Genomic DNA, 26,333 nt, shown 5'->3' with positions numbered 1-26,333 from the left:
TTGTTTTTTTTTGTTGCCTTCTCCCCACAGGAAGTGATGGCCCCTCCAGTCCCAGCATACCCTCTTTCCATGGAAATTTGATTGATGAAGCAGCAAACAAAGAGGGTTTTGACAAATTTGTGGAAGATTGGAAGACAAAGACAAACATTGCCATTGCTGTGGCATGCGAGGATCTTCCTTCACAGCCTGAAGGTGGGAAGAAAGGAGGTAGATCTCATCTCATCTCATGTTATTTCCTCCAACTTACAGTATGTTGCATTCATTTCACATTAGTAAGAAAATCATTTGTGGTACATGTATATAAAGGAATTTCAATACTACATGTATCTCTGATCTTCAGTTTATAATCTCTCACTCTCCTAGAGTGCCATGTTAACTTTTTTACCTTCGCCAAGAACGTTATGTTTTGGGTTAAGCGTTTGTATGTATGTAAAAGACCAGCATAACTCGAGAACACTTACATGGATTGTATTGATATTCGGTATGTGGGAAGGTCTCGATGAGACCTGGGAACAATCAGACATACTGCGGCTATGATTTTTGAGTGGTCTATAGACAGCTCTTGATGCCAAGATTAATTGGTATAGGTTTGGGCCCTTAGTGGTTTGTTTTGGAACTGCAGGGCAGGTTAAGTGTCAGACTTTGAAAGGGAATAACTCAAGAAGAGGTTGACAAATGGTCATGATTTTTGGTATGTAGATAGCTTAAGTGATGCTTCATATAATATTATTTTGTATATTTATATGTCTGTGGCCACGATACCAGCTTCGCTGCCTAGTGGCCACAGTGTATTGTTTTGTTACGACCTAAATAAAGGATATAATTACATTTTGCAAGATGCATAATTAATTAGGAAATCGTCTAAACATGCTCAGTTCCATTATAGGACCATTGTATTTGTAACGTAACATTTGTAACTGAGAAAAAGAATAATAATGATAGATATATACTATGCAAAATAAAGACCTAATTTGCATAATTAATGAGAAAATGCTATAATATCATTGTGGTAATCGACGGGAACCTCTTACTTGTAGCATTTGGAAGTCGAACATGGGTGAGCATCTAATGATACAAATAAGGTCCTCATTTGTATAGATTATCAGAAATGTGACAAAAGCCCTCTTTCTTAACACAGATTGTGTATGCCTGTTGTTTGATGGAGGTTATGATCAAGTTATATAATTTATGGAATTAAGAACCTTATTTGCTTAATGACAAACACAATCAATACAGCAGTTGTAAAGGTTAGAATCATTTGGCGAAGGTATGGGTCGTGGAACTCTAGTTCAGTAATGCTTTCAGCACAAGTATAAGACGTATTAAAGAACAATCATGCATAGTTGACTATCCATTTTATGTAGGTACAGAGACAGAAGTGGATGGCATCCCACTTGAGTCAGAAGGAGTAGTGATAGTTGGGGTGTGTGTGTGCTGGGGAGAGAAGGATGCCCACTACATCTCTCTACAAAAACATGCTGGGGAAGGTAAAGGCTCCCTTCTATCTTGTACATTCTGTCTCAAATTAAATAACTTACACCATATTTTCAGTCATGCATGGTTACTGAACTGCTCATGTCGAGCCTTTGCGATCTGGAGTCATGATGGCTGCCTGAGCATCCCTGTCCCTCACTGCCTGGATTGTGTTGTTTACATTGAGGACAGTGTCATTCTTAAGGGGCTCTCTGGTGGCTTTTGCTGGTCTTTCTGAGTCCCTGCAGCTGACTGTCTCTTTACATGTCTAGGAGTTGTCCAGAGCATCAATTTTATGTGCTCTTAAGGCTGCGTCCGGCAAACTTCAGCCAATTCATTCAAATTTTGTCTGACAGCTCTGGTCATATGTATTCTAAACTAGTATAGCAGCTGAAATCTTTATTTCAATTTTACTGCCATCTTTACAGTCTTTTACCAATATGTGTGAGATTTTTGACAAAATTAAAGCAGATAATACCAGACATGAGTATATTTCTTTTCCTGGAACTGCTAACGTCATTAATTGAAATGAATTAAGACCTTGATCTTTGATGGAAACAATGTCTACATAAAATGTAGTAGTACATGTTTTTCATCCTGCCCAGTCCAGACAGCGGAAAAACCCATCCAGACGAAACATTTCTTTGTAATGTATTGCTGATATTTATAAGCCAGAAATTATGTTACAATTTTAAGACTGTATATCCGTACACAAATGCTTACCAACAAGCTTTTGATCAGTCCTCTGATCCTTATCAAGCTGAAATGACCCAAAGCCTACTTAGTCACACATCCGAAATGGAATTGTGACGTCGGCCAAGGGGCAAAGATGCTTGGCAGTCAGTATCGGCCCCCCGTATTGGTTGAGGGAAGGTTGGTGGGCTCTGATGTAGATGGCCTCTTTCACTCCCCTGAGAAAGTCATCCTGTTCGAAATCAAGTACCTTCACCTTGTCAAAATTCACAGTCAGTGTCTCAGTGATTTGATCCTTTGCTGACATCACACTTCCGTTCCGGACTTGTGACTTAGGCTTTGAGTCATTTCAACTTGAGAAGGCTCAGAGGACTAATCGAAAGCTTGTTGGTTAGCGTTTTATTTTGTGTACGGATGTAAGGTCTTAAAATTGTAACATAATGTTGACTACCGTTACAGATGAACTTACATTCAAGTATAAGCCAGAAATTGATGAACAATGGATGTGAAATATTGCCCTCTGCCCCTCGTGTGCCACCAGATCAGTGTTTATAAGCTACTTTGCATTTCAAAAAACTTAGTGGGCAACCTCCTACATTGGTTGCACCTTTGACTTGAATCATTCATGATGTTGTCAATTCTAAAGTAAGTGCATCAATTTACCATTAATCATTGTGACAACCCCCATGAATTCATCGTTAAATGTTGCCAACCGTGCTGAATTTAGTGTTACATGTAAGTGTTGGCAGGAACCCCCATGCAGATCCTCTTTTCAGACTGCACAGTTGTTTTTCACCTTTCTGCTGTCCATCTGTCCTTTCTGTAAACCCCATCCACAAGAACTTAGTAACTGTATTCACACAGAGGAAGATGCTACTGATGAGATGATCCCTCCCCCTCTGGAAGATCGCCTTTGCAGCATCAAATCAGTCTTGGAGATGGAAGTTGATTCAAGGAGTTCCACTAAGATAACTAAGGTGGAGAAATACTTTAAGTTTGGAAAGTTTGTGTGAGTCTGTAGGTGTTATATATCGTCAGATTTGTAATGCTACTTGTACAATGTAAATAAGGTTACAAGCCTGAGATTGAATTGCATTTATAACAATCATGATATTTTAGCTGAAAGTAAACTAATCCTCTCAAGGTTGCTGCTTTATAGAATGTAGTAGTACTGTTTTGGTTGATGTTAATGTAAACGCTAGTAGCTTGCATCAATCCAGTTGTTATGTGAAAGATCAGGAAGAGGTTAATATTATTTGTGTTAAAGTTTTTACTAGTACATGTGTTGTAACGAGTTATATATCCTGACATGGGGACTATGCTTGTCACAACCATTAGGAAATTAGCTGTCTAGTAAGCTAAGCTGGATTGACATCATGGACAGTTGTACATTTCCATTTAACAGTGTTTATTTCTCCCAGGTTTTTGACCTGAAGGCCCAGTACAAAGCCCTAGCAGCGGGATGTGATATAACCATGAATGGAAACTTCCAAGACCCCAAAGTAGCTGATTGGTTGTTGGACCCAGATGCAAAGGTCAAAAGATTTGATGAAATGGTGAAGGGGCAGTTCACACCTCAAGAGTCAGACTTGCTACAAGGTCAGTTTACACCCTGTGTATATATAGGAATGGTGATTGACATCAACCTCTGGCTTTAATGTTGATATACCCTTAGCAAGTAGAATTAGAAATAGAACTAGAGTTCGGTGACCTCATACCTCCATGAAAATTTAGAGCTTTCGTGAATTTCATGCAATTGACTAACACATTAACATAATTTATGCATGGTGTTGTTCATCATTGACTAACGTACACATGTCACAATTATAAAATTCCCATTATTGATCATAAAGCGGTTTTGCAATTTTTACGTGAATTATGCAAATAAGTTCCTCATTACCATATTTGGTATCTGCTTATATTCTACCTATCATAATTAACATGTGTTACATTTATTGAAGTCCAGTTATTGAAAACAATGGAATTATACAATTTCCTCATTAATTATGCAAATTAAGTCCTCATTTGCATAACATGTATATCATTATGAACATCTTTGCCTAAGGTACCCGCATGCCTAATATGATGCCAATCGGTCAATCCTTTCTGCAGTTATCCTCATTGGAATGTCTTGACAAAAACGCCCCTGCAGTTCACAAATGAAATGTTAGGAGGCTGAAACTTGCCCCACTTTGTCATGACACTGAAAGCTATCTACCACCCAAATGTCAAGACCATATCATGTCCGGGACAAGAGATACATAGAAAAAATTGCTATGATAGAATATTGTCATTAATTATGCAAATGTGCTCCTATTTTACATAATTAGTATTTCATTTTGTACAACATTGTCTGGGGTACATACATACCAAAAATGATGAAAATCCATTGTTCCCTTCTTGAGTTATCCTCTTCAGAAGTTTTTGACAAAAATGCCCCTGCTACCCCAAAACTGGCCGCTAGGGGCCCAAACTTATGTCACTTATTCCTGAGAACAAGAGCTACAAATGTATCTAACATTTCAAAATTCGTGACCATAGCTTGTTCAGAACACGAGATAGCAAAACCGGAAAATTACACCTCTCAGTTTTTGATGGAGACAGGTAAGGAGTCAGAGACCGGTGTTTGGCAGCAGAGGTCTTTAATTGACCAAACTGTGGCCAACAACTGAGACTAAAACGAGTTGCTAGCAAAACTTCATATCGGAAAACTACACTAATAACAACCTAACCTAACCTATTCGGTCGGCATCCGATTGTGCCTGAGCTAGACTGTGTACTAGCCTGCTAGGAAATACTGCTGTAACGTTATACTGCGGGCTATCCTAGATACAATGGATCATATAAACGGGTTGCTGTCGGTTATACGAGCTTAGAAGCTAGAACAGGATTAACATTAACGGAAATTTCTGCGTTATCTTGATGACTAGCCTAGATACAAAGTGAGCCATGGCAACAGGTTACTTCTAGTTAAAGAACTCAGAGCTATAACGAACACCTAACAATACAGATGTTCTATATTGATGACTACCAAGATAGAAGGTGAAACATGTAAAAGTGGTTACTACTAGTTATACAAGAAGTCTGCTATATACTACTGGCTTGCCTAGAAACCAGGTAAACCATATGACTATGCTACTGCGTGTAACAATCTCTTGGGAAACAACAACAAACTTTAGCGTCATGTGATTGTTAGAGTCTGTCTGCTAGCTGTGCTAGAGTTCAGTGTTTTGCCAGCTTGGGCGGGTGGAGGTGAGATTTTCTGACGCTACAGTCCCGCTCCATGCGCTGGAGCCGCGGTGCAGTCTGGGATGGAGTGGAATTCCCCACAATGACGCCAGGTGGCGCCATTCTAACACAATTACACCTCTCAGTTTTTGATGGAGACAGGTAAGGAGTCAGAGACCGGTGTTTGGCAGCAGAGGTCTTTAATTGACCAAACTGTGGCCAATCCGGCGAAGCACGGGCCAAACACCGGTAGTGTAGAGTATGGAAGGATTTGTTGTATATAGTTATTCGGAATTTTGAGTTATTCACGTGATTTGTGGGTTGTCACGCTCGTGCCTTGATTGTATGACGGTTCGCATGGCAGCCGGTAGACGAAGACGTTGCCGGAGAGAGAGCTGGAGATACAGGAGATCTGCGTCGGACCTCCAGTCGCCGTGAGCCCTGCGTAACTCGCGCGGAACGCCGGCCTCAAAGGCCAGTGTGTACCCTCCCCTTCGGAGGTCATGCGGAGTGAAGAAGCCTTTTGGGAAACCTGCTGCTGCGATGAGAGACGCGAAGGATTTTTCGAGCGTGGACGTTGTGAGACAGTTCTGGCGCTGCTTGGAGGTTTTGGGGAGTAGGAAGGCTGGGTCCGTAGGCTGCCCTGGCAGAGCAGCTAACATCTTGCGAAACGCGGTCACCGGGCACAAGGGATGATCGGGAATGGCAAGCACAGGGATTGTGATCGAGCGTTCATTGGCCTGCACGGTTTTAGACCATGCCACTGTTACCAGAAGGCCGGCGTGGAAAACCAGAACGTTCTGGCGCGCGAGGTGTTTCGTGGGGTCGAACTTGTTGGTTGAAGGAGGCACGAGGTTGGATTTTCGCAGGTATGTGAAGAACCCGAGGAGGATGGCAGACCAGACGACGAGGTCCCGCGGACAGGAGAGGTCCAAGTGGCGTCGTAGACGGAGCAGAACCTCGGGAGTGATGGGGTGTCGCACCCTGGGTCTGTGGGCCAGAGTTTTGGTGATGCCTCGGAGAGTTTGTTTGACCTCGAATGTGGAATGAGGACAAGGTGCGAGACCGTGCATCCTGTGCAGCAAGTTGACGGCGGAGAGGTAATGTGAGATGGTGGCTGGCGATTTCATGGAGCGACTGAGGAACTGTGCATAGCAGGCGAGCTGGTGTGGGCTGGCGGGAAGTGGCTGGAGATTGAAGAACGAGCAGAACAGGAGATAAGCACGGAATTGTGTCTGGTGGTTGGCGTGGGTGCCTTGCGCAAAGGCCAGCTGCTGTGAGTGCAGGGTGTCCCGTTCCAGCGTCCGCCAGAGGGAGTCTGTAAGAGAGGTAGGCAGTGGTGAGAACTCTGCGGAAGGCATGTCAGCCGACAGCAAACATTACCAAGTGTGTGAGAAGTCGAATTGCTGAGGTAGGACCACCCGTTCTTGAGACAAATCGGACCCGGATTCGCTGAAGAACTTTGCTGGAAACTCCTGGCTGAGATGCCAGCGACTGAGGTAATCAGCAAGACGGTTGTGCGTGCCTGGGATATGATGTGCAGTTAGGTGGAAGTCCTTGAGTGCCTGCAAGTATACAAGTTCTCTGGCGCAGGCTTGCATGTAGTGGTCAACTGAGCGCCCAGAGTGTATCAACTGGACCGTCAGCGTGTTGTCGCAGGCAATGTTAACGGCACACCCAGCCCACAAGTGTCCCCACAACTTGCAAGCAACAATCACTGCCAGTGTCTCCAATCTGTGTATGGGATGAGCTGCGCGCAGGATGTCCGGAGGGAACTGGGTGTGGAAGAATTCGGACCCAAACGTGCCCCCGCAACCTGTGAGGCATGCGTCTGTCGTGGGTTGTACGAGAAGGCGCCGACGTGTTGGATCTGGAATCAGAGAGATCCCGTTGTATTGTGGCAAGAACCGTAGCCACCACTGAATATCCTTCTGGAATTCTGTGTTCAACCGAATTCTGTGATGATGCCTTTTCAGACCGCGCAGAGAGTTGATAAGGCGTGACAGGAACACTCGGCCCTGCGCTACACAGGCGGTGATGAAGGAAAGTTGTCCGACCAAAGACTGTATCTCCTGTTTTGTAGCCGTCCTCTTGAGAGACCAGTCGCTGAGCGTTGACATCGCGGTTGTGAGGCGCGCCTCTGGAACCCGTTTTGACATGGTAACCGTGTTGTACTCTACGCCCAGGAAGGTCATGCATGGACAAGGTGGGCATGCTTTTTCCGCAGAGTCCTGTAAGCCATTAGTTCTTGGAATGTTGTGCCCAGGGACTCAAAGGCGGCCTCGGCCTTGTCCGGTGTCTCAGCTCCTCCGAAATCGTCAATATAGTTGGTACAAGCGAAACCCTTCTCTGTGAAGATGAAGGAGACTGCGTTGGTCGTTCTCTGACACGACATGGCTGCCGAGCGAAGGCCAAAGGTCAGGGAGCTGTCGAAATAGAACTCGCCTTGCCACGTGTAGCCTAACAGGTTGTAGTCATGTGGGTCGACCGGAATTTGGCGATAAGCCCGCTTAAGGTCTCGTTTAAAGAGCATGCAGCCAGGACCTTTTTGCCGGATCAAGGTCTCAAAGGCGGCGTAACTGGGTAGAGTCAGGAGAAACTGCTCGCCGAGATATTCACCGGAGGGAATGCCATCATTTACCGACCCACCAGGTGGAAAACTCAAGTCCACTACTACACGACGACTGTCGGAGTCCCGCTTTGGCACCGTCTGCAGTGGAGAAGTCATCAATTGCTGTAATAAGGGGTTGGAGGTGTATGGGCCATGTGTCGCCCCGTAACCTATCTCCTTGCTCAGGAACTCGTTGACGTGTGAAGAAAAGAGGAGGGCGGAGCGATGATTGGTGTTGACAGGCTGGGGAGGGGTGTGCTTGACGTACCCGACCGGCCAGCCGAACTCGAGAAAGTCACAGATGATCTTATCGTGATAATTGGATAAAGCAGCCCTCCAAATCGGTATGATGAGATTGGACTGGACGGGGATACGGAGTCCTTGGAAGTTGTATTGACCGGACGAGTAGACCAACTCATGTAAATGACACGCCTTGTCTGTAGACTTGACCGGAGGATCTACTATGCTGTGTAGCTCGCTATCACGTGGGGCACCGACGCACACCTGAGTGTCAGGTGAGTCAGGAGAGTTGCCAATGATGCGCGGTCCGTGCGGCGACGGGGCATCAGCAATTTGGGATGTGCGCAATCCACGTGACGGAGAAGTTAAGTGATCCGCAGTGATGACCGGAGGATCTACGACGCTGTGACGCTTGTCATCCCGTGGGGCACTGTAAACGGAGGTGCGCAGTCCACGTGAAGGGCCAGCTATGCAATTTACATGAGTAGAGTCACTGTCAGCATTCGAACGACCAAGACGTAGATCAGTGGGATGATATTGATCGTCTACGGTGCTAGTTCCGAGATCATCCGTGACTGGAAGTGGGCTATTATGGATATTGTCAACATCTGTGCCCTGAGGCCGAAATGAACTGTCCCTGATCTGATAAATGCATTTAGGATTGGTGTAGTCCTGTAAGGACATACTGTCGGTGAAACTTGAATTGTCAGACGGAGAGATCATGCAAGAACTGTTGTGATAAAAAATGTCTGAACATGCATCACATGTGTTCTGAGTCCAAGTGTCAACTAACTTGGGAGAACACGCAACAAATAACGAACTGTCCCTACCTACTTTGGGAACTGTTGAGTTGAACGAAACTTGATAACTATGGCTTCCTGCCGGGGACGAGCCGTCAATATCGCCCGGCGACGGGGGGAATTGGCGGTCTAGTCAATCTTTCTTCTGTTGAGAGGGCATCAAGGCGTCACGCTTGGCCTTGTCGTTGAATGGGCACGAGGAGGCAGGATGGTCCGCCGATAGGGTTGGACGCCACTTTATGCAAAACTTGCACTTGTGCAGCTTCATCCCGAACGGGGAGTCATGATCAGAATTGTGCGAGCATTGACCGTACTGGTACTTATAACATGGAGACTTGCCTGCGTTTGGCTTCGGCAGCGATTTCTCCTGCGGCTTCTTCATGTATTTCAGCTTGAGCCTGGAAATCTTGTCGAGGACTCGTGGGTCCTTGAACTTCAGGATGCCACGCTCCACGTGAATGAGCACTGTTTTGTAGAAATTCTTGATGCCCTGGAACGTGTATATCGGCACGTCCAACATCAAATCTTCCAGCATGGCCATCCTCGCATTTCTCTCATGCTTCTTCGTGAGGGGATCATTAATGATAGCGAGCTCCCCCGACACAAACTGGCTCCAAGTAAGAGACTCGTGGGTTGGTGGTGGGTCCTCAAATACATGCATGTGCGCCCATTCCACCTCCTGCACAACTTTGTCATGAGCTTTCCTAGTTAGACCACTCGTGAGCTTCTTACCTCTGCTTTTGGTATGCATGACCGGGGCGCCGAGCAGGCTGTCACAGTGGCGCTGACGAGCTGCTTTTTGTTGCAACTTGCTCAATTCCCTCAACTCCTTGAGTGAGGGCCTTGTTGTGTCATCGCTACTGTCTTCGCTGCTCTTCACGGTTGATGCGACGCTGGTGTCGGCTTCCGAGGTGACGTTACTCAGAGACGCCAGGTCGTCCCGCAAAGAGGATTCGAGCCGCTCGACCTCCCTCGTCATCTTCGCTATCAGAGCGCTCGCAGAGTCCACCTCAACTGCATCGTCGTCACGATACCTTGCAGGCTTCCTTGTCTTTCGTTTACCTGCGCCTGATGCCATTTTGAGGCCGGATTGGGATGGAATTGAACTAGATTGTCGACAGAATTTTCACTGAGATTTTCTGACGCTACAGTCCCGCTCCATGCGCTGGAGCCGCGGTGCAGTCTGGGATGGAGTGGAATTCCCCACAATGACGCCAGGTGGCGCCATTCTAACACGTTGCGCTGCAGTACCAAGGGAAGCTGCTTTAAGGGGGCCCAAAATCTAATCACTTCCAGCTTTCACCACACCCCACCAACACACCAAGTATTCAACTAATCCATCCAGCCGTTCTTCCATGACATTTCATGGAGGTAAATATCCATTCTATATGTACATTGATTACATGTACATGTACATTTCCTCTGGAAATGAATGATGTAACGTTCCTGGAGGTGTGGTAAATTTTAACAATAAAATTAACAGACAACTCTAAGTAAGGATGATGTATTGATTTTTTTATATTTGATCATCTGTAAGTTTGTTGTTTTCAGGATTACGAGAGTGTTTTGGTGAGGGAAGCCTGTCCATGACAGTACAGAACGCAGGGTCAGGCCAGACGAGGGCAGCTCTGGAATGTGTTTTCACCTTCCACTTGATGGTCAAGCTTTCCAAGCTGCTGGAAGAACAGGGGCTTAGCACAGCATTCAGGTGAGGACTATTTGGAAATTCATCCATGGTGTCTGCAAATGCGATGAATTAAAGTTGTCAAAGACAGGCACATACCAAAGTTAACTTAAGTAAGCAATGCTAACGTATATCAAGGCCCTATCACAGCATGCCACTGAAAGTGCTACATTGCGCTGTTGGACAGTTACAAATACTGAACAAACAAACATGGACCAGTAACATGCATTGGCATAATACCGCCAGTAAGACTTATACCGCCAGATTAAAAATAATGGAATTTAAAGAGATCTACACAATCATGCAATAATACTTATTTCTGAGGTATGCACACTTCAGACATCTAGGTGTCCAATACATCATTTACAAAGCATCGATAACAAAGCATTCGAAAACAACAAGGCCAAACGTTTTCAGTTCTTTTTCGGGGCAGGCGAGCTCGCCGTGGGACGAACACATTGTCACATTCAGCGCCGGATTTGTAGATAATAATCACACGTGCACATGGCACAAGACGAGCATAATTCAACAGCAATCTTGAATTTCTGTTGGTGACCTACAACTCGTGTAAAAGTGTGAAGAACCGTTGCATGATAGCCCGCACTACGGCTGAACGGGCAAAATTGAACGTACAGCGCCATTTTCCCGCCATTTTTATATCTACGCAAGTAGTAAAGTTTTACGTCATATCGGTTGTGACGGACCAAAATAAAATGATAATTCTTGTCAGTATACGTCCGTTTTCTCATGACTTTTTGTATGCCTATGCAGGTTTACATTTTATGCAATTACTAACAGAAAAGGAAGAAACAAAAGAGTATGTATAAAGGTACAAACCGGCAGTTAATTGTGCCGTGTTTCTTTCTGGCGGTATTATGAAATCTCCTCCCAACCACGCGCCCGTTCCCCGTGCAATTCCGCGGTGTGTTACAATTACGATATTACGCTTTTAGAAGGACAAAGAAGACAAAAAAGTTACACAGAAGAAGTGTCAGAGGTAAGCCGTAAGAGCAACATGTAACTGGAGAAAATGATGCGTTGACAATTTGTCAAATCAGTATGGCTAGAAATATTGTCGTAAACGTGGCGGTATTATGATAATGGGTGTTAGAGATGCAGTTGCAGATCATGGTAAAGCAATACAGTAATGTTATTACAGTAAAAGTAACTGCAATATATTTGTACATGCAATGCATTAAATGCAGTATTTTAAAGCTTGTGTAAAGATTGAGTTTTTTCATCTTCGATGAAAACACACAATCTTTATGCATACTTTAAGGTATACATCAGTTCAGTTTGGATTTCGTGCAGTAATGTATAGTATGCTAGTCCATGTCCATGTATGTAATCTGCAGGAATGTGGAGATGCCGTCCCTGGTGGCCCTGGCCCGTTTGGAGTTGAATGGGGCCGGGTTCAACCCAGAGGAGTGTGAGACCCAGTGTCAGGTCATGAAGGACAGACTCAGGATGTTGGAGGAGCGGGCCCACAAGCTGGCTGGACACACTTTTGCACTGAATAGTACAAAAGCTGTTGACAAGGTACCTGTACCTGTTACACCTTCACATAAAGGTCCCGAACCGGAGTTTATTTTACGATTCATAGGTTCGTAGACTCCCTCAGGCTGAGGGCTACAGCTCTGCTAAGAAACGAAGGACGCGCATACGCAAAACTTAATCAATATGGTGGAAAACCGTTTCCTGCTTCTTTCTGAGAAACTTATTGGTACTGTCTGTTACTTTGGGTAGAATATATACATTAGTGAAATTTTTATTTTGGACCTGAAAAGTATAATTTTTTAACACTTTTTTTATCAAAGCTGCTTAGAAAAAACAAATTTTCCCAGGATAACAGCCTACGCAGTAGAAAAGCTAGATTCTTCATATTTGTGAAAAATGAAAATTTTAAAAATCCTTGGCATAACTTTTTTTGCAGTCTCTTTGTGTCATCGAAAGCGCATGAAAAATGCTGCTATTTGGGTCATTGGGCGAAAAAAAAACACATCACTGTTGCAGCAGACTAATAGAAAAATGGTTTCACTGGCCGATTAACTACTCCTCGCACAAAAATAATACAACCTGCAGGCTTTTCAGGAAATCTATGTTTAGCTATAACTGGAGGTGCCCTAACCTGGCACGCATTTTCACATGCTCAAACTCATGCACTCCATCGCTAGTTGTCAGAGAGTGGTCAAGTTTTGAATTATTTTTTTATCAAGAATCAACATACATTGCACTTGGATAAGAAATACATTCATACAGTTCATGAACCCTTCATCCGCCGTGCTACAAGCGGCACACTGTGAGATGTTTTCGTGAATATACTGTACCTTCCAATTTTGTGCTATGTTGGATAGAGTGACCTAACTTGGTGCACTTTTGTAATTTTGCTCTCTTCAGAACTTGGTGATGAATTTAAGTAAACAGAACTAGGAATCAAATTCTCTGATATTTCATTTTTTTGACAGTAAAATTGTGATTGTGTGTACTTCTCATCTTATGCGAGGAGGGCTGTATCCAGCACAATTCAGGTCGTGTTTTCATGGGAAATGGGCTGAATGCACTGAATGCGGCAGCCCGACTAACAAAATCATTACGAGAAACGAAACTGCCAACATCACCAAAACTCTGTGTACATATTGGGAAATATATTCGACATCACTCTGAGATGTTTCATTGTTATAGACGGTACAAATCATTTGTTAGAGTGTAAAAGATCTTTGAAGCATTCGCCCCTTCAGGGTCACACTCCCTAGGGAAAACAACGTTGGTGGTGCTTATGTTGTTTTTCTATTGTCGGTCTCCTACTCAACATTTGAAGACCCATATTTGTAGTGTTTTGTGAAGCTTTATTTCTTATGTGTATGACAGTTTTGTGGCTGTTTTGTACAGGTTGTATATTTAGGGACACGATCCGCAAATACCTAGAAACAGGTGAGCACACTGATTCGGGGTACCAACATTGTTGTGAAAATTCTGTTTTTATTAACAACCTGATTAAAAAAATTTTTTATGCAAAAATCAACTGTGTGCATGGACTTCGTTTATTTACCTTAAAGTTTCTAATCAGCAAAGTCAGTGGCAACAAACATGGCGTACTTGTGCATATTAATAGGATCGAAAAAAAAGTCATACCATCTTAGGGCGTGTACCATCTTATGGCACCTCCCATTAACGATCACCAAGCAATAGGGAGTATTAGTTAGGGACTGCGCACTTCCAGCCTATCACAGCACCCTTCTGCCAACTCCAGTCAGATTTGAACTCCAACCCGGAGCCTAAAATGTTACACCTTCACACTGAGGTGCAAATCTTCTAATCATGTTTTATTTACTAATAGGTTCTTTATGAGGAAAAAAAGCTGGAGATCAATGAAGACCCTTCAACAAACTCCCAACCCCAGGAACGTCTCAGTACATCTAGAAAGGGTGTTCTGGAGAAGCTGAAGACGTCTCATCCTCTCCATCCTCTCCCTGGGGTGATTCTGAAGTGGAAGCACATTTCTAACTTACTGAATAAAGTGACCCCACTACAGAAGAAGAATGTGAGATATTCAGGTTAACTAGTACATGCATGTCAGAAAAATTAAATGTTACTTTTTTACGTAATTGTCAGATGGCATGCTGATCCTTAAAAATGTGGCTTTTGTATAAGTTAAACATGCTTCTAGTGTAAATTGAATTGCTGGGGTCTTCATATATCAAGTGTGTATAAACTCAGTCAGTGGCATGCCCAGGTGCTGCCCCTTCCTCCAAAAAAATATGTTGGATGGGCATCGCCCCCTCAAAAAGCAAGCTGAAACTCTTTTGTGTTTTTTCACTTAGTTTAATAGAAATTCCATTAAACGTAGCTAGTCTAGATTTGCCTTTGAAAATGCAGCAAATGATGTTTTGAGGGGTTCAGATTTCAAAATTTCTTCAGACCTCCTGTCCATTGGAGATGGACATGGTGAAAATATGTTGCAGAAGCGTCGCCCTCTTCACTACCTTTTTCACACATAGCAATTTAAATATCAGAATTTCTGTAAACCTGCCTTGTGACGCCTTGCAACTTTGGTGCTCACAACGACATAGTGAAAATATGTTGGGGGCCCATCAGATCATCGCCATGAAAAACCTTTTCCTCTAACAGAAATCGTCATTAGATTAAGCTAAGTCAGTGCCAGCAAAATGTGTCCCTCAATATGCAGGAAATGGCGTTTCATAGGGTCCAGGTTTAAAAAAAATAGTACCTAATGCAATGGCTTGTGCCCTCAGTAACTTAATTATTTTAGAGGGTAAAGATTTCAAAATTTTCCTGGTGGAGTATGCCCCCGGACCCCCCTAGCATTGTCACGCTTCCGGTGTGATGCGTCGCGCCTTTGGCGCTCAATGTGCTTAAAATTTGTCAGCAATATAAATTTGCTGCCACCGCAGCTGAAACTGCTGTATTGCTGTGTTTGATAGGTGTACAACCCCAGGTTAAACATGGACAGGATCTACAGCACCTGTAACCTTCACACAGCCACAGGCAGGGTGGCCTTCCACGACCCAAACTTGCAGTTCATTCCAAAGGTACAAACTATGAATATTGGTATATTGGTGCTGGTACAATGATTCATTAGATTTCTCATGTCTGTAATACTGATAGCAATGTCACAAAAAAGATAAATGTATCATGATCTTCCTGCATTGAAAGATTTGGCTAAGAAGCAAGATGTTCTTAAAACTGTTACCCGCTGTTGATGAATTCTTTGCACCAGATTTTTAATGGCTACAAACATGTCAAAAGAGAGACCATTTTCATTATCACATATTTCTATCAAGACAAGTTAGTGTACTATAGAAAGACACATACCAGGGCTCGAAATACTACCTGCATATGCACGTTAGTGCAGGTAAAATTGAAGCTGTCCAGGTATTTCTGATGTCTACCTGCACCTAACCTGCACTGGTCCATGTACTGGGTTTTATACATAAATGTCATATGATGTAGGTGTATGTGGATTGTTATTAGCTGCATTGAATGTTACCACTTCCACCTATTAAGTAATATGCTGTATAAAAGGAAAAAAATTAGCAATTGTTATTGAACAATTTTAGTATGATCTATTAATATCTAAATTCAGAGTGGTGCAGGTATAATTTGTCTGGTGCAGGTAATTTTCAATGTTCCCTGCACCAGTTCAGGTATGCAGGAAAAAGTATTTCGAGCCCTGCATACCATACCGTTCAATGTATCTAGCTGTTCCTTTTCTGTCATAGGAGTTCGAGATAGAGATGCCCACCGACACCAACAATGAGGATGGTCCACCTGCAGCTGGTGAGGAAACAATGTCCAAGAGGAAAGTTTGTATGAGGCATGCCTTCATTCCCTTCAAAGGTATGTGTGTGAGGTAAATACCAAGTACTGGTGCCCCAATAAAATTGTCATCACTGATGTAACTTATGAGATTTTTGTAGCTACTCCTTTTTAGCAAAGTTAAGTAAGGTGAGTCATCTTAAGTGTCTTTCCCAATGCAAGGGCACAGTATCAATGGGCCAAGCCAGGGGATTCAAAACGAGGACCTCCCGGGTCTGGGCTGATCACCTTTTATTTACGCCAAGCTGACGCCATTAGTGACATTTTCTGCAGCCTCTGATGATATTCTGTTCTCTTCTCTTTGCTTTTTATTTCAATCAACAGGAGGAGTGATTCTTGCTGCTGACTACTCTCAGCTAGAGGTGAGGATCATGGCACACCTTTCCAAGGATTCCAAGCTGACCCAGGCGCTGAACAGTGGACAGGACGTCTTCAAGGCCATTGCCAGTCAGTGGAAGGGTGTGGCTGTGGAGCATGTCAGTGATAAACTCAGACAACAAGCCAAACAGGTTGGAATCACAGACCTGACTGTACATGTGCTAGCAATTGTGGAATATGCCAAACTAATGGATATTATTTTGACTTCCAGTTGCTTGAGTTACAGCTTTTTGGGGTATCTTTTTACCTGGATGTCTAACCTTTATTGAGATGTAAATGCAGAATATAATCCTTGTTTGTAATATGCCAAGATGTATAAAGAAATAGAAGTGCCCATTTATGTAAGTCTTCTCTATTTAGTTGCTGCTCAAAACTATGGAGACAAACATGTTTCTCCCAACCAAGAATTTAATTCCAAACAGGTTTGACTTCAATTCAGCACATTAGACAACCTTTGCCCATCTCACTGGTTTGTTGCTGTTGTGCACATGTTTTGCAGCTCTATTACGGTATCATCTATGGGATGGGACCCAAGACCCTTGGAGAAAAGCTGGGAGTGAGCAAAGAGGAGGGAAAGCGGCGTATAGAGACCTTCAAATCCAGTTACACAGGTGGGTTCGGTATCTAAATTATCTAAAACTTAGCCGATTAAATCCTGCTTATTGCAGCATGTCCAACATCTGCCGGACCCAATCTGCAGGGATAAGGGAGCCTCAGACAGCAGAGTTTTTATTACACAGACTATCCAGGACTGATAACAGAATTGATTGCTACAACAGGATGCTTAGGTTTGTATGGCAGCATCAAGGGTGAAGGCAGGATGCCATTCAAAATGACGGAGGACTGGTATCAAATTTACAAAGCTCAGATTTTACAATTTTTCAATTAACTGATTTTTCATTGTTAACGTAAGAACTGTCTTGCATACCAGTCCTTTGTGAATTTGTTAAATTTAATGATTGTGTTCACAGACTGATAAATTTAAAGACAGACAATGCACGTCTATGATCAATCCAGTTCATCTCTGTTCCTATGTTGACTGGTTAGGCATACAGCGATACCGCCAAACTACAGTGGACCAGTGTAAGAGGAACGGGTATGTTCAGACGATGGCAGAACGCAGGCGGTACCTCCCAGACATCAATGGGGAGGATTATTATAAACTCAGCCAAGCAGAGAGGCAGGCGTTCAACACTACAATACAAGGTGAGCAGATCACACTTGTCGCCAGAGTAATCGCCGTTGTGATGTTCAGATGTTGGAATGAACGGACCTGTCCAATCTATGTCTTACATTTGTAACCCTGTTAAGAAAAGTCTTTCAACAACAAGTTAGAACTAGGCCAGTGGTAAAGTTTACGCGTTGTAAACCAACGCTCCGGGCTCGATTCCGTGGCCAGGAAATTTTTTCAACTTTCTTTTTTTTTTACATTCATTGAAGTACTACTAGTAAACAATACTTTTGTCTTTTGACCAGAACATTTTTCCGCTGTTGGAATATTTGAATGAACGAACAACATGTAATATGTAATGTCATGTCATGTCTCTGCTTATATGTCATTCTAACATCTCTTAAGATGCCCATAAAACATTTATATCACATAATTACACGAGAAGAAACTGATTGTCTCGAAAATAATTGCATACTGTATGACAAAAAGTTTCACTAAACATATTCACTTTTATATTCCTGGACATACCTCATTTGCATATTTGTGAATCTCTGCATGCGACCATATCAGGTTTAGTTACTCTGTTTCTATTTATATGACTGTAATAACTAGAAAAAACGTTCACATGCAAACCTTGGCAAAATGCCAGCTTTTATTAAAGCACATGTTTATCTTGCACTTTAACAAGCTTAAGGCAACCAGCTTAACAGGCTTATTGAAACAACCATTAATAAGGTCTCATTTTTTTCTTCCTATATACAGACTTCTATGTTATAATACGTGTTTTACATGGTCACGTTCACGCTTCAGTGAAGCTACATGTACATGAATTGTCAGCATATCATTCATTCCATGTTGAGCACATTTACTGACTATATCATTGGAAAAAATTGCCAATGACCAGAAACCATACTAGCATATAGCAATTACAAACTACAATTAGTCAAAAGATAGAGGCGTACAACCGCACCACTCAGAAGCCAGAACTGTGTACCTCCGACCTAGCACGAGGCTGCCAAACTTTACATGATAAATTCTTCAGTTACAAAGTTTAACAAACTTTTACCAATCAAGCTTTTGAGACCAGTTCGGTTGGCAAAATGGGAATTCCTTCTGCTACAAACATGCATCCATGCAGTCATTTATTTTTTGGCTCGGATCTATTTTAGGGTACCTACTCAGAGTACTACATGGATAAGATCTTAACACTGCACACAGAATCAGACATTTCAATAACTTAAAGATGAAATCAATTTACCTTGCAACTGTGTTACTTAGTGATAACTTTTGTGCACAATATGTGCACATATGTGAATCCATTCTACCAAGAAAATAACACCAATTAATATAAGGTTATGTCATTTTCAATGTCCTTGCTTGTGGTTAACAATTTCCACTAATTTAGCATTTGCAGTTAATTATTTCTCTCTGCTATCTTCATCCAAGGCAGCAATCGCCTGGATTAGTACAGATCTAAATGTAGTACTGTTTCAAGGTGATACACTTCACTCCTACTTAAAACCTGAACATCTGAATGCCAGCTTGTTTTTAGCTCTTGAATGTTCTAACCCAAACACAGCAGGTAAAAATGATACTGTACATGGCCTCAACACTCATACCTTCAAGGGAGGATACTAGAAATTTGGATTCATAGATCTGTTGGCTGTAGGGTTAGTTTCTATTCTTTCCTCTTAAATGTTTTCCCCAGGTTCTGCTGCTGACCTGGTGAAGAAAGCCATGGTATTGATTGACCAGAGACTGCAGCAGGAGTTTCCTGACACTAGGAGGAGCCACAGACATGGGGAAAGCACTGCTGCTGCTGCTGGTGGGTTGGAGTTCCAAATAGTCAATGTTCTGTCTGCTGATTTCTGTTTTCTACTTTAGACTTACACTGACTTGATTATTGATGACATTGATTCTTTCATCCATTTTCAATTCCAAAACAAAATTGTGCTGCAAAGAGAGCAAATACGGAAATTTGCCATAGATTGTGAACAAAAGTATCAGAAAATGTGTACTAAGGTTGTAGAATGCCAAAGTCAATTCTAAAGGCAAAGAAGAAGATGTAAAAAAGAGCAACAAAAATGATTTCATTATTTTGGTTACTATGTTCTGTATATCGTTGAAGATAGTATATGCACAGAAATATTCCGTATGTTTTTATAATGAAGGTAACTTTTTTGCCTAACATTTTAATCTTTGAGTATTCTCAACAGTCTTGGTCAGTCTAGCATCAGTGCCCAGAGGATAATCAAACTCAGTATGGTCTAATTATTTAAAAAAACAGATTCGGTAATTCAATCAGCATGTACCAGTAAATATTTCTCAATTGTGCTTTGATAATTTTCCTTGCAGACACTGATAAGAGGAGATCCCAACAGCCATCCTCACCCCCAAGGGGAGCCTACCTTATCCTGCAGCTTCACGATGAGCTGATCTATGAAGTTCATGAGGAGGATGAACAAAAGGTGGCACAGATTGTAAAACATAAGATGGAGAAAGCGATGGAGCTCTCTGTAGAGCTACCGGTCAAGGTCAAGGTGGGACCCACATGGGGACAACTGAAAACACTGGACATTTAAATGATCAGTGTAATGAATATTTGATATTCAGTATTTTGTAAATGTGTCATTGTTTTATGAAAAAAAAACAAGGTGAAAACTTGCGGTTTTAATGGGGCATGTGGGGGGGGGGGAATATGCATTTATGAAAACATCTCACACAGTTTGCCGCTTGAACTGAAAGAGATTCAATGCAATTCTTATCCAAATAATACTATGTTCTTCAGATGAATATTATGTTTATCCATCAAAACCTGACCACTCTCTGGCAACTAGCAATGGAGTGCCATCACTTGGACTGCGTGAAAAAGCATGTAATTGTTATGTTAGGGCACCTCCAGTTAGGAATTTTTAAAACTCCAAATGTAGCTTATGGTGTATACAATATTTGCTGCTCTGATATTGTCTTTTAAAAGGATAACAACTGATTCAGAAGGAAATACATGCACTTGTTAGCTTATACATGTATACTGTCAACACTCTGTGTTAAATCAAGGCAGTGGCTACTTGTTACATAGAATTTGAGCATAGAATTTACCAAATTCAGAACATAGAATGCACCAATCACCCTATCTTCGTGGAATGTGGAACGGTCGTTGTCTTTTGTGGGTCTGTGTTGATTAGAATTTCTCGAAGCAGATGTTGGGTTTGTCTCGCGACTTAATTGGCACAACAGCTGTTGAATTAAGGGTTAATGACCCGCCCCAAGGTGTATATGGTGTCATAACGCCTGGTCCTTTGCTATAACCTCCGAATAAAACCACCAAGTGAGCGAAGCGAACCAAACTTGCAAACTCCTGTATGACGCATAGATCCCTTGGTACTATACGTGTGAATTCCTTTGTCGAATTTCTGAAAATTCACATTTGTTCTTTGGTACATACATTTGTAAGGAGATTACAGATTGCATTTTGAAACCAAAATTTCCACAGAAAATATTCAAAACATTGTAGTCTTTGGCTCTTTAGGAGCCATTCCCCCCTTCTTGCAGTCTGTACTTATTCCCTCTGCTCTGGCATATGTTTCGCTCCTTTTAATTGGCCAATGCCTTCATATCCTGTGTGTATCGCTCCTTCTGATTGGTCAGAATGAATCGACATCGGCACCGGTGTCGATTTGCATCTATTCATTCTGACCAATCAGAAGGGCGATACATGCCGGGCTGGCGGGAGTCTTTGTGTTACGGCGTCATAACCAACGTGGAAAGGGCCTTCTGATTGGTCCGCGGCGCCTGGCAATATGATAATGGCAGATAAGACTCCAACTACAGTGCATTGGTTACTGTCAAGTGTTATTGCTTTGATTACTACCTGGACATAAATGCTATTAACAGGAGCTAATTTGCACAATTTAGGTAGGATTTTTTAATTTATCAATGTTTCGGTTGGCTATGTTGTGGGCAGTTGATTTTGAGGAAATCAGTGTTACTACAGCGCTATATGTATATCTGGAAATAAGAAAGCGGAATAATGTGTTCAAGTTTGATTTATTGACCAGATAGAGCAACACATTGTACATTCAACCAACGACTCCTTGAACCAACCAAATGCAACAGATTAAGACTTCCACCAGTTTTGCACGTTACTGATGCTGGGTCTAACTAAGTTCTTGCTTGGAAACAAAATAAGTCAGTTGTTGATAAATCCCCCAAAATTGTTGCTCACACCTGTCATATATTATAAAGGCTATTTGTCTACATTTGTACATGTGTATCATTTCATATTCACAAAATAGTACTTCACAGTCAGTACTTTATACAACCTATATACTGGTAACACTTAATATTATACAAACTTATTGCAACCAGACATTTTTGTCATTCATAACTGATAAGCCTTGTGTATACTACTAGTATGTTCTGTCGCTTGGTAGATCTCATAAAAGTAAAAGAAATCCAATGTATATGACGGGGTGAAAATCAGGTATCATGAAAATTCGTAAGAAACAAATACATTTGTATTCTATCTGTAATGTTAAACCCATACTGAATATCCCTGGATACTGGTAGCAACATGCTGTCCTAAACTCTACTGCCTGTTCTATCTTGTATCTTAATTTCTTCTCCATCTCGGCACAACATCAATTGATCTTAAACATAACACCACAGTGTAACATGTAAAATACATAGAGGTATAATTTATAGAGCAAGGAACACTTCCAAGGGTCCTTTAGAATTCATTTCTAGCATAGTGCAATCTAGTCAAAAATGTGCAACAATATTGAGATACATATCTAAGCTCTCTCATTACCTTTGCCAGAATGGCTAAGGTTATGTTTTGGGCTTGTGGGTCTGTGTGTGTGTGTGTGTGTGTTAACAGCATAACTCAAGAAGCCTTGGATGGATCCCGATAATATTTGGTAGGTGGGTAGGGGTCGGGAAAACGAAGGTCAAGTTCGATAATGGGCCCCCTAGCGGCTTGCTAAGGTTCTGCAGCGGAAACTCAATTTTTTATATCTCGTGTTCTGGACATGCTGTGGTCATGATTTATGGGTGGTAGATAGCCCACGGGGCAGAGAGTATGTGCTGTGAGTTTGGGCCCCCTAGCGGCTTTTTTGGTACTGCAGGCGCCGGTTTCCTTTCAAACTTTGGACGAGAATAACTCGAGAACGTGTTGACGGATCTTCATGATTTTTGGTATGTAGATAGAATGAGTGTTGACTTACATAATTGAATACTAATTATGTAAATCAACAGCTAATTTGCATAATTAATGAGGAGAGTTTATAAATCAATTGCATTCCATGATAGGACTTTCAAACTTGTCACATATGTAGCTGAGAAGGAGAGAAATGTCAATAGCTATCAATTATGCAAATGATGACCTCATTTGCATAATTAATGAGAAAATTTGAACATGTTGACGGATCATCATGTTTTTTGGTATGTAGGTAGCGTAAGTGAAGACCTACATAATGAGATACCAATTATGCAAATCAACAGATAATTTGTATAATTAATGAGGAAAGTTTATAAATCCACTACATTCCATGATAGGACTTTGAAACTTGTCACATATGTAGCTGAGAGGAGAGAAATGGCAATACATATTAATCATGCAAATGACAACCTCATTTACATAATTAATGACAAAATATGAAGTTCAACGTGTTGACGGATCGTCACGATTTTTGGCATGTAGATAGCCTAAGTGAAGACTTACACAATGTGATACTTATTATGCAAATTAACAGTTAATTTGCATAATTGATTATGAAAAGTTCATAAATCCACTGCATTCCATTATAGTAGTTTCAACGTTGTCACACATGTAACTGAGAAAGAGGAAAGAGAGTATAAGGGGTGTATTTAAAGACTTTGAAAGAGAATAACTCGAGAAGCCTTTGATGGATCCCAATGATATTTGGTAGGTGGGTAGAGGTCGGGAAAAGGAAGGTCAAGTTTGATAATGGGCCCCCTAGCGGCTTGCTAAGGTACTGCAGCAGAACCTCAATTTTTTATATCTCGTGTTCTGGACATGCTGTGGTTATGATTTTTGAGTGGTAGATAGCCCTTGGGGCAGAGAGTAAGTGCTGTGAGTTTGGACCCCCTAGCGGCTTGTTTGGAACTGCAGTCGCCAATTTCCTTTCAAACTTTGGACGAGAATACCTCGAGAACGTCTTGATGGATCATCACGATTTTTGGTATGTAGATAGCCCAAGTAACAAAGTACATTATGAAATTATAAATATGCAAATTAGGAACTAATTTACATAATTAATGAGGAAAGTTTATAAATCCACTGCATTTCATCATAGGACTTTCAAACTTGTCACATATATAGATGAGAAAGAGAGAAATATCAATGCATATTAATTATGCAAATGACCTCATTTGCATAATTAATGAGAAAATATAAACGTGTTGACGGATCGTCATGATTTTTGGTATGTAGATTGCCAAAGGGAAGACTTACATGATGGAATTCTAATTATGCAAATCGACAGCTAAATTGCATAATTAATGAGGAAAGTTTGTTAATCCACTGCATTCCTTTATAGGACTTTCAAACTTGTCACATTTGTAGCTAAGAAAGAAAGAAATATCTATACATATTAATTATGCAGATGATGATCTCATTTGCATAATTAATGGCAAAATATGAACATGTTGACGGATCGTCATGATTTTTGGTATGTAGATATACTAAGTAAAAACGTACATAATGAGATACTAATCATATAAATTAACAGCTAATTTGCATAATGCGGAAAGTTGATAAATCCACTGAATTCCGTGATAGGACTTTCAAACTTGACACATATGGAACTGAGAAAGATGGCAGAGAGTAACTAAGAGGTGTATGTTTGGGTCCGGTAACGTCTTTTCTTGAACTGCAGGAGCCGGTTTAGTTTCCTACTTTGAAAGAGAATAAGTCAAGAAGGGATGAAAGGATCATCATGATTTTTGGTATGCTGATAGCTTAAGTGATGCTTGATACAATTTACTATCATTATGTAAATAGGGATCTAATTTGTATAAGCAATGGCGAATTGTTATGAACCAACTCCGGGCATATGAAATAAAATGTAATGAGTAGCACATCTATGTCTACAGACATCATTCGACATAACAAACCTGGTTTATTTGGCAAAGGTATGTGTTCGTGGAACTCTAGTTTTTTGCATTTGATAGCAAAATATAATTATATTATATGGTAAAAGTTTACACTTCTTATCCCATCCTCTCATGTCTATTCTCCAAGCATCAGAGATTTTGCTTGGGGACTAGAAGTGGCCGTGATTTCTTTTAAACGCCAGTTAAAGGAATGACAGCTACTACTAGCTCCCAACCAAACCCTCATGAAATGCCCGCCACTTGTAAGTTGTATGTATCAAGTGACTATCCTGGAGTACTGGCCCAAGATCTGTTCTTCTCGCTGCATTAGCGATGGGCAGCCGTCAGCCAATCAGATACTCCCTCTCCTGTTATTGAAGTTGTTGACGTTGACCAATGACGTTGCCTCCTGGTCATAACCTGCGACGTGATTGGCTGGTGGCTGCTTGACACGAGAGGGCGAGTCTTCCTCCCACAGTTAGTTCTGAACGTGAGGCCAAAGTGACCATCCTCCCTGGACCCACGGAAAGTCTGTAAGAAACCACCTCCCTGACATCATGTGTCCTCTCTGCTGTCCGTGGTACGTCACTGTGTGTGTGGAATACTGCTTGAAGTAGGACACTGCCCCAGCTGTATAAAATAGAACATAATGTAAACAAACAAACAAAGAAAGCTGATGCAGAATGTTGGAAAGTTGCTTGCTCAAGTTGTGGTTATGTTTGATGCTCACAGTCGGGTGATTATTTCCTTCGGAGCTGGATCAAAGAAGTCAACTTCCGCAGTATTCAGCAGAACAAATTTAAGTTTGGAGCATATAACATCGTTTAGAAATCTATATTAACATACATAAGACATTCATTCTTTCACTTAAAGGATCACGGTAACACAGGCAATAGACTTCTCAGAGCATATTAATTTCGAAACAAAGAATGTTTCCCTTATACCACATTTATACTCGAATTTGCAAATAATGTCTTTACCAAATAGTATTGAATTAAGTAGGTTTTCAACGTTGCTCAATTTTTCATTGAAAATAACATCGCCACTCACTAGGTTGATAGATTTATTAGGACTCAATGTAATCTGTAATAATAATCTCTGTTATGTTCTATCTGACCTTTACCTACCTCATGACCTCCATAAAAAGCGGCCTACTGGCCAATTTGAGCTTCTTATGAATAAATAAAGGTTCAAACAAACCTCTAACTCTCCCCTCCGTGAACTGAAACTCGCCGATCTCGTCCGTACCGAAGCCGAAGAAGCTCCTGTAGTCGCTGCTGTGGATCACGAAGGCCAGATGCACGTCCAGCTTCCACTGCTGCCCGGCGGGCCGGCCCGGGTAGGCGCGGTCATCCGTGAAGAACCCATGCCAGCTGCCTGCAGAGGAACGGGATCCAAACGTTTCACAAATGTTTCAAAAGCAGATTTTAATATATGTTGATAAAGGTTAGATAAGATATGCCGTCCAGCTTCCACTGCTGCCCGGTAGGTCGGCCCGGGTAGGCACGGTCATCGGTGAAGAACCCATGCCAGCTTCCTGGAGAGGAACGGGGCGCAAACGTAAACGCAAATTGTAAGATAATTAGGCTGGATACCAGACCC

General features: G+C 41.9%; 3 protein-coding genes across 3 annotated transcripts in view; 1 reads left to right on the top strand and 2 right to left on the bottom strand.

Moving 5' to 3' along the window:
* LOC118407374 (DNA polymerase theta-like) lies at positions 1–19,514 on the top strand. Its single transcript, XM_035807845.1, has 13 exons — positions 1–192; positions 1,365–1,487; positions 3,031–3,143; positions 3,588–3,765; positions 10,597–10,753; positions 12,085–12,268; positions 14,067–14,270; positions 15,172–15,279; positions 15,970–16,087; positions 16,391–16,575; positions 16,944–17,055; positions 17,492–17,650; positions 19,324–19,514. The coding sequence occupies exons 3-13, from the start codon at positions 3,051–3,053 to the stop codon at positions 19,497–19,499; spliced, it is 1,674 nt and encodes a 557-aa protein (XP_035663738.1). The 5' UTR covers positions 1–192; positions 1,365–1,487; positions 3,031–3,050; the 3' UTR covers positions 19,500–19,514.
* LOC118407408 lies at positions 5,526–6,783 on the bottom strand. The gene has a single exon (XM_035807887.1). It carries the CDS (start codon positions 6,753–6,755, stop codon positions 5,700–5,702), a length of 1,056 nt encoding a protein of 351 aa, XP_035663780.1. The 5' UTR covers positions 6,756–6,783; the 3' UTR covers positions 5,526–5,699.
* A 5,284-nt stretch (positions 19,515–24,798) lies between the features above and the next one.
* The window catches only part of LOC118407429, a 3,982-nt gene continuing 2,447 nt past the window's right edge, over positions 24,799–26,333 (bottom strand). The window contains exons 3-4 of the mRNA XM_035807906.1: positions 25,932–26,108; positions 24,799–25,361 (exon numbers count right to left, since the gene is read on the bottom strand). Of these exons, the coding sequence (XP_035663799.1) occupies positions 25,210–25,361; positions 25,932–26,108 (329 nt within the window). The 3' untranslated portion in view covers positions 24,799–25,209. The remainder of the gene's footprint in view (positions 25,362–25,931; positions 26,109–26,333) is intronic.

The sequence above is a fragment of the Branchiostoma floridae genome, chromosome 2 (genome assembly GCF_000003815.2).
Source record: "Branchiostoma floridae strain S238N-H82 chromosome 2, Bfl_VNyyK, whole genome shotgun sequence".
In the NCBI taxonomy this organism is placed as follows: Eukaryota; Metazoa; Chordata; class Leptocardii; order Amphioxiformes; family Branchiostomatidae; genus Branchiostoma; species Branchiostoma floridae.
Note: the sequence above shows the minus strand (reverse complement) of the source record. Positions and strands in the feature narration are given on the sequence as shown.

What these genes read in the sequence shown, in the direction of transcription:
- LOC118407374 (XM_035807845.1), top strand. Translation starts at nt 3,051, where the DNA reads ATGATCCCTCCCCCTCTGGAAGATCGCCTTTGCAGCATCAAATCAGTC. An exon ending in GTTCCACTAAGATAACTAAG is followed by an intron (nt 3,144 to 3,587) that starts GTGGAGAAATAC and finishes TATTTCTCCCAG; the next exon opens with GTTTTTGACCTGAAGGCCCA. An exon ending in CCCCACTACAGAAGAAGAAT is followed by an intron (nt 14,271 to 15,171) that starts GTGAGATATTCA and finishes TGTGTTTGATAG; the next exon opens with GTGTACAACCCCAGGTTAAA.
- LOC118407408 (XM_035807887.1), bottom strand. Translation starts at nt 6,755, where the DNA reads ATGCCTTCCGCAGAGTTCTCACCACTGCCTACCTCTCTTACAGACTCC.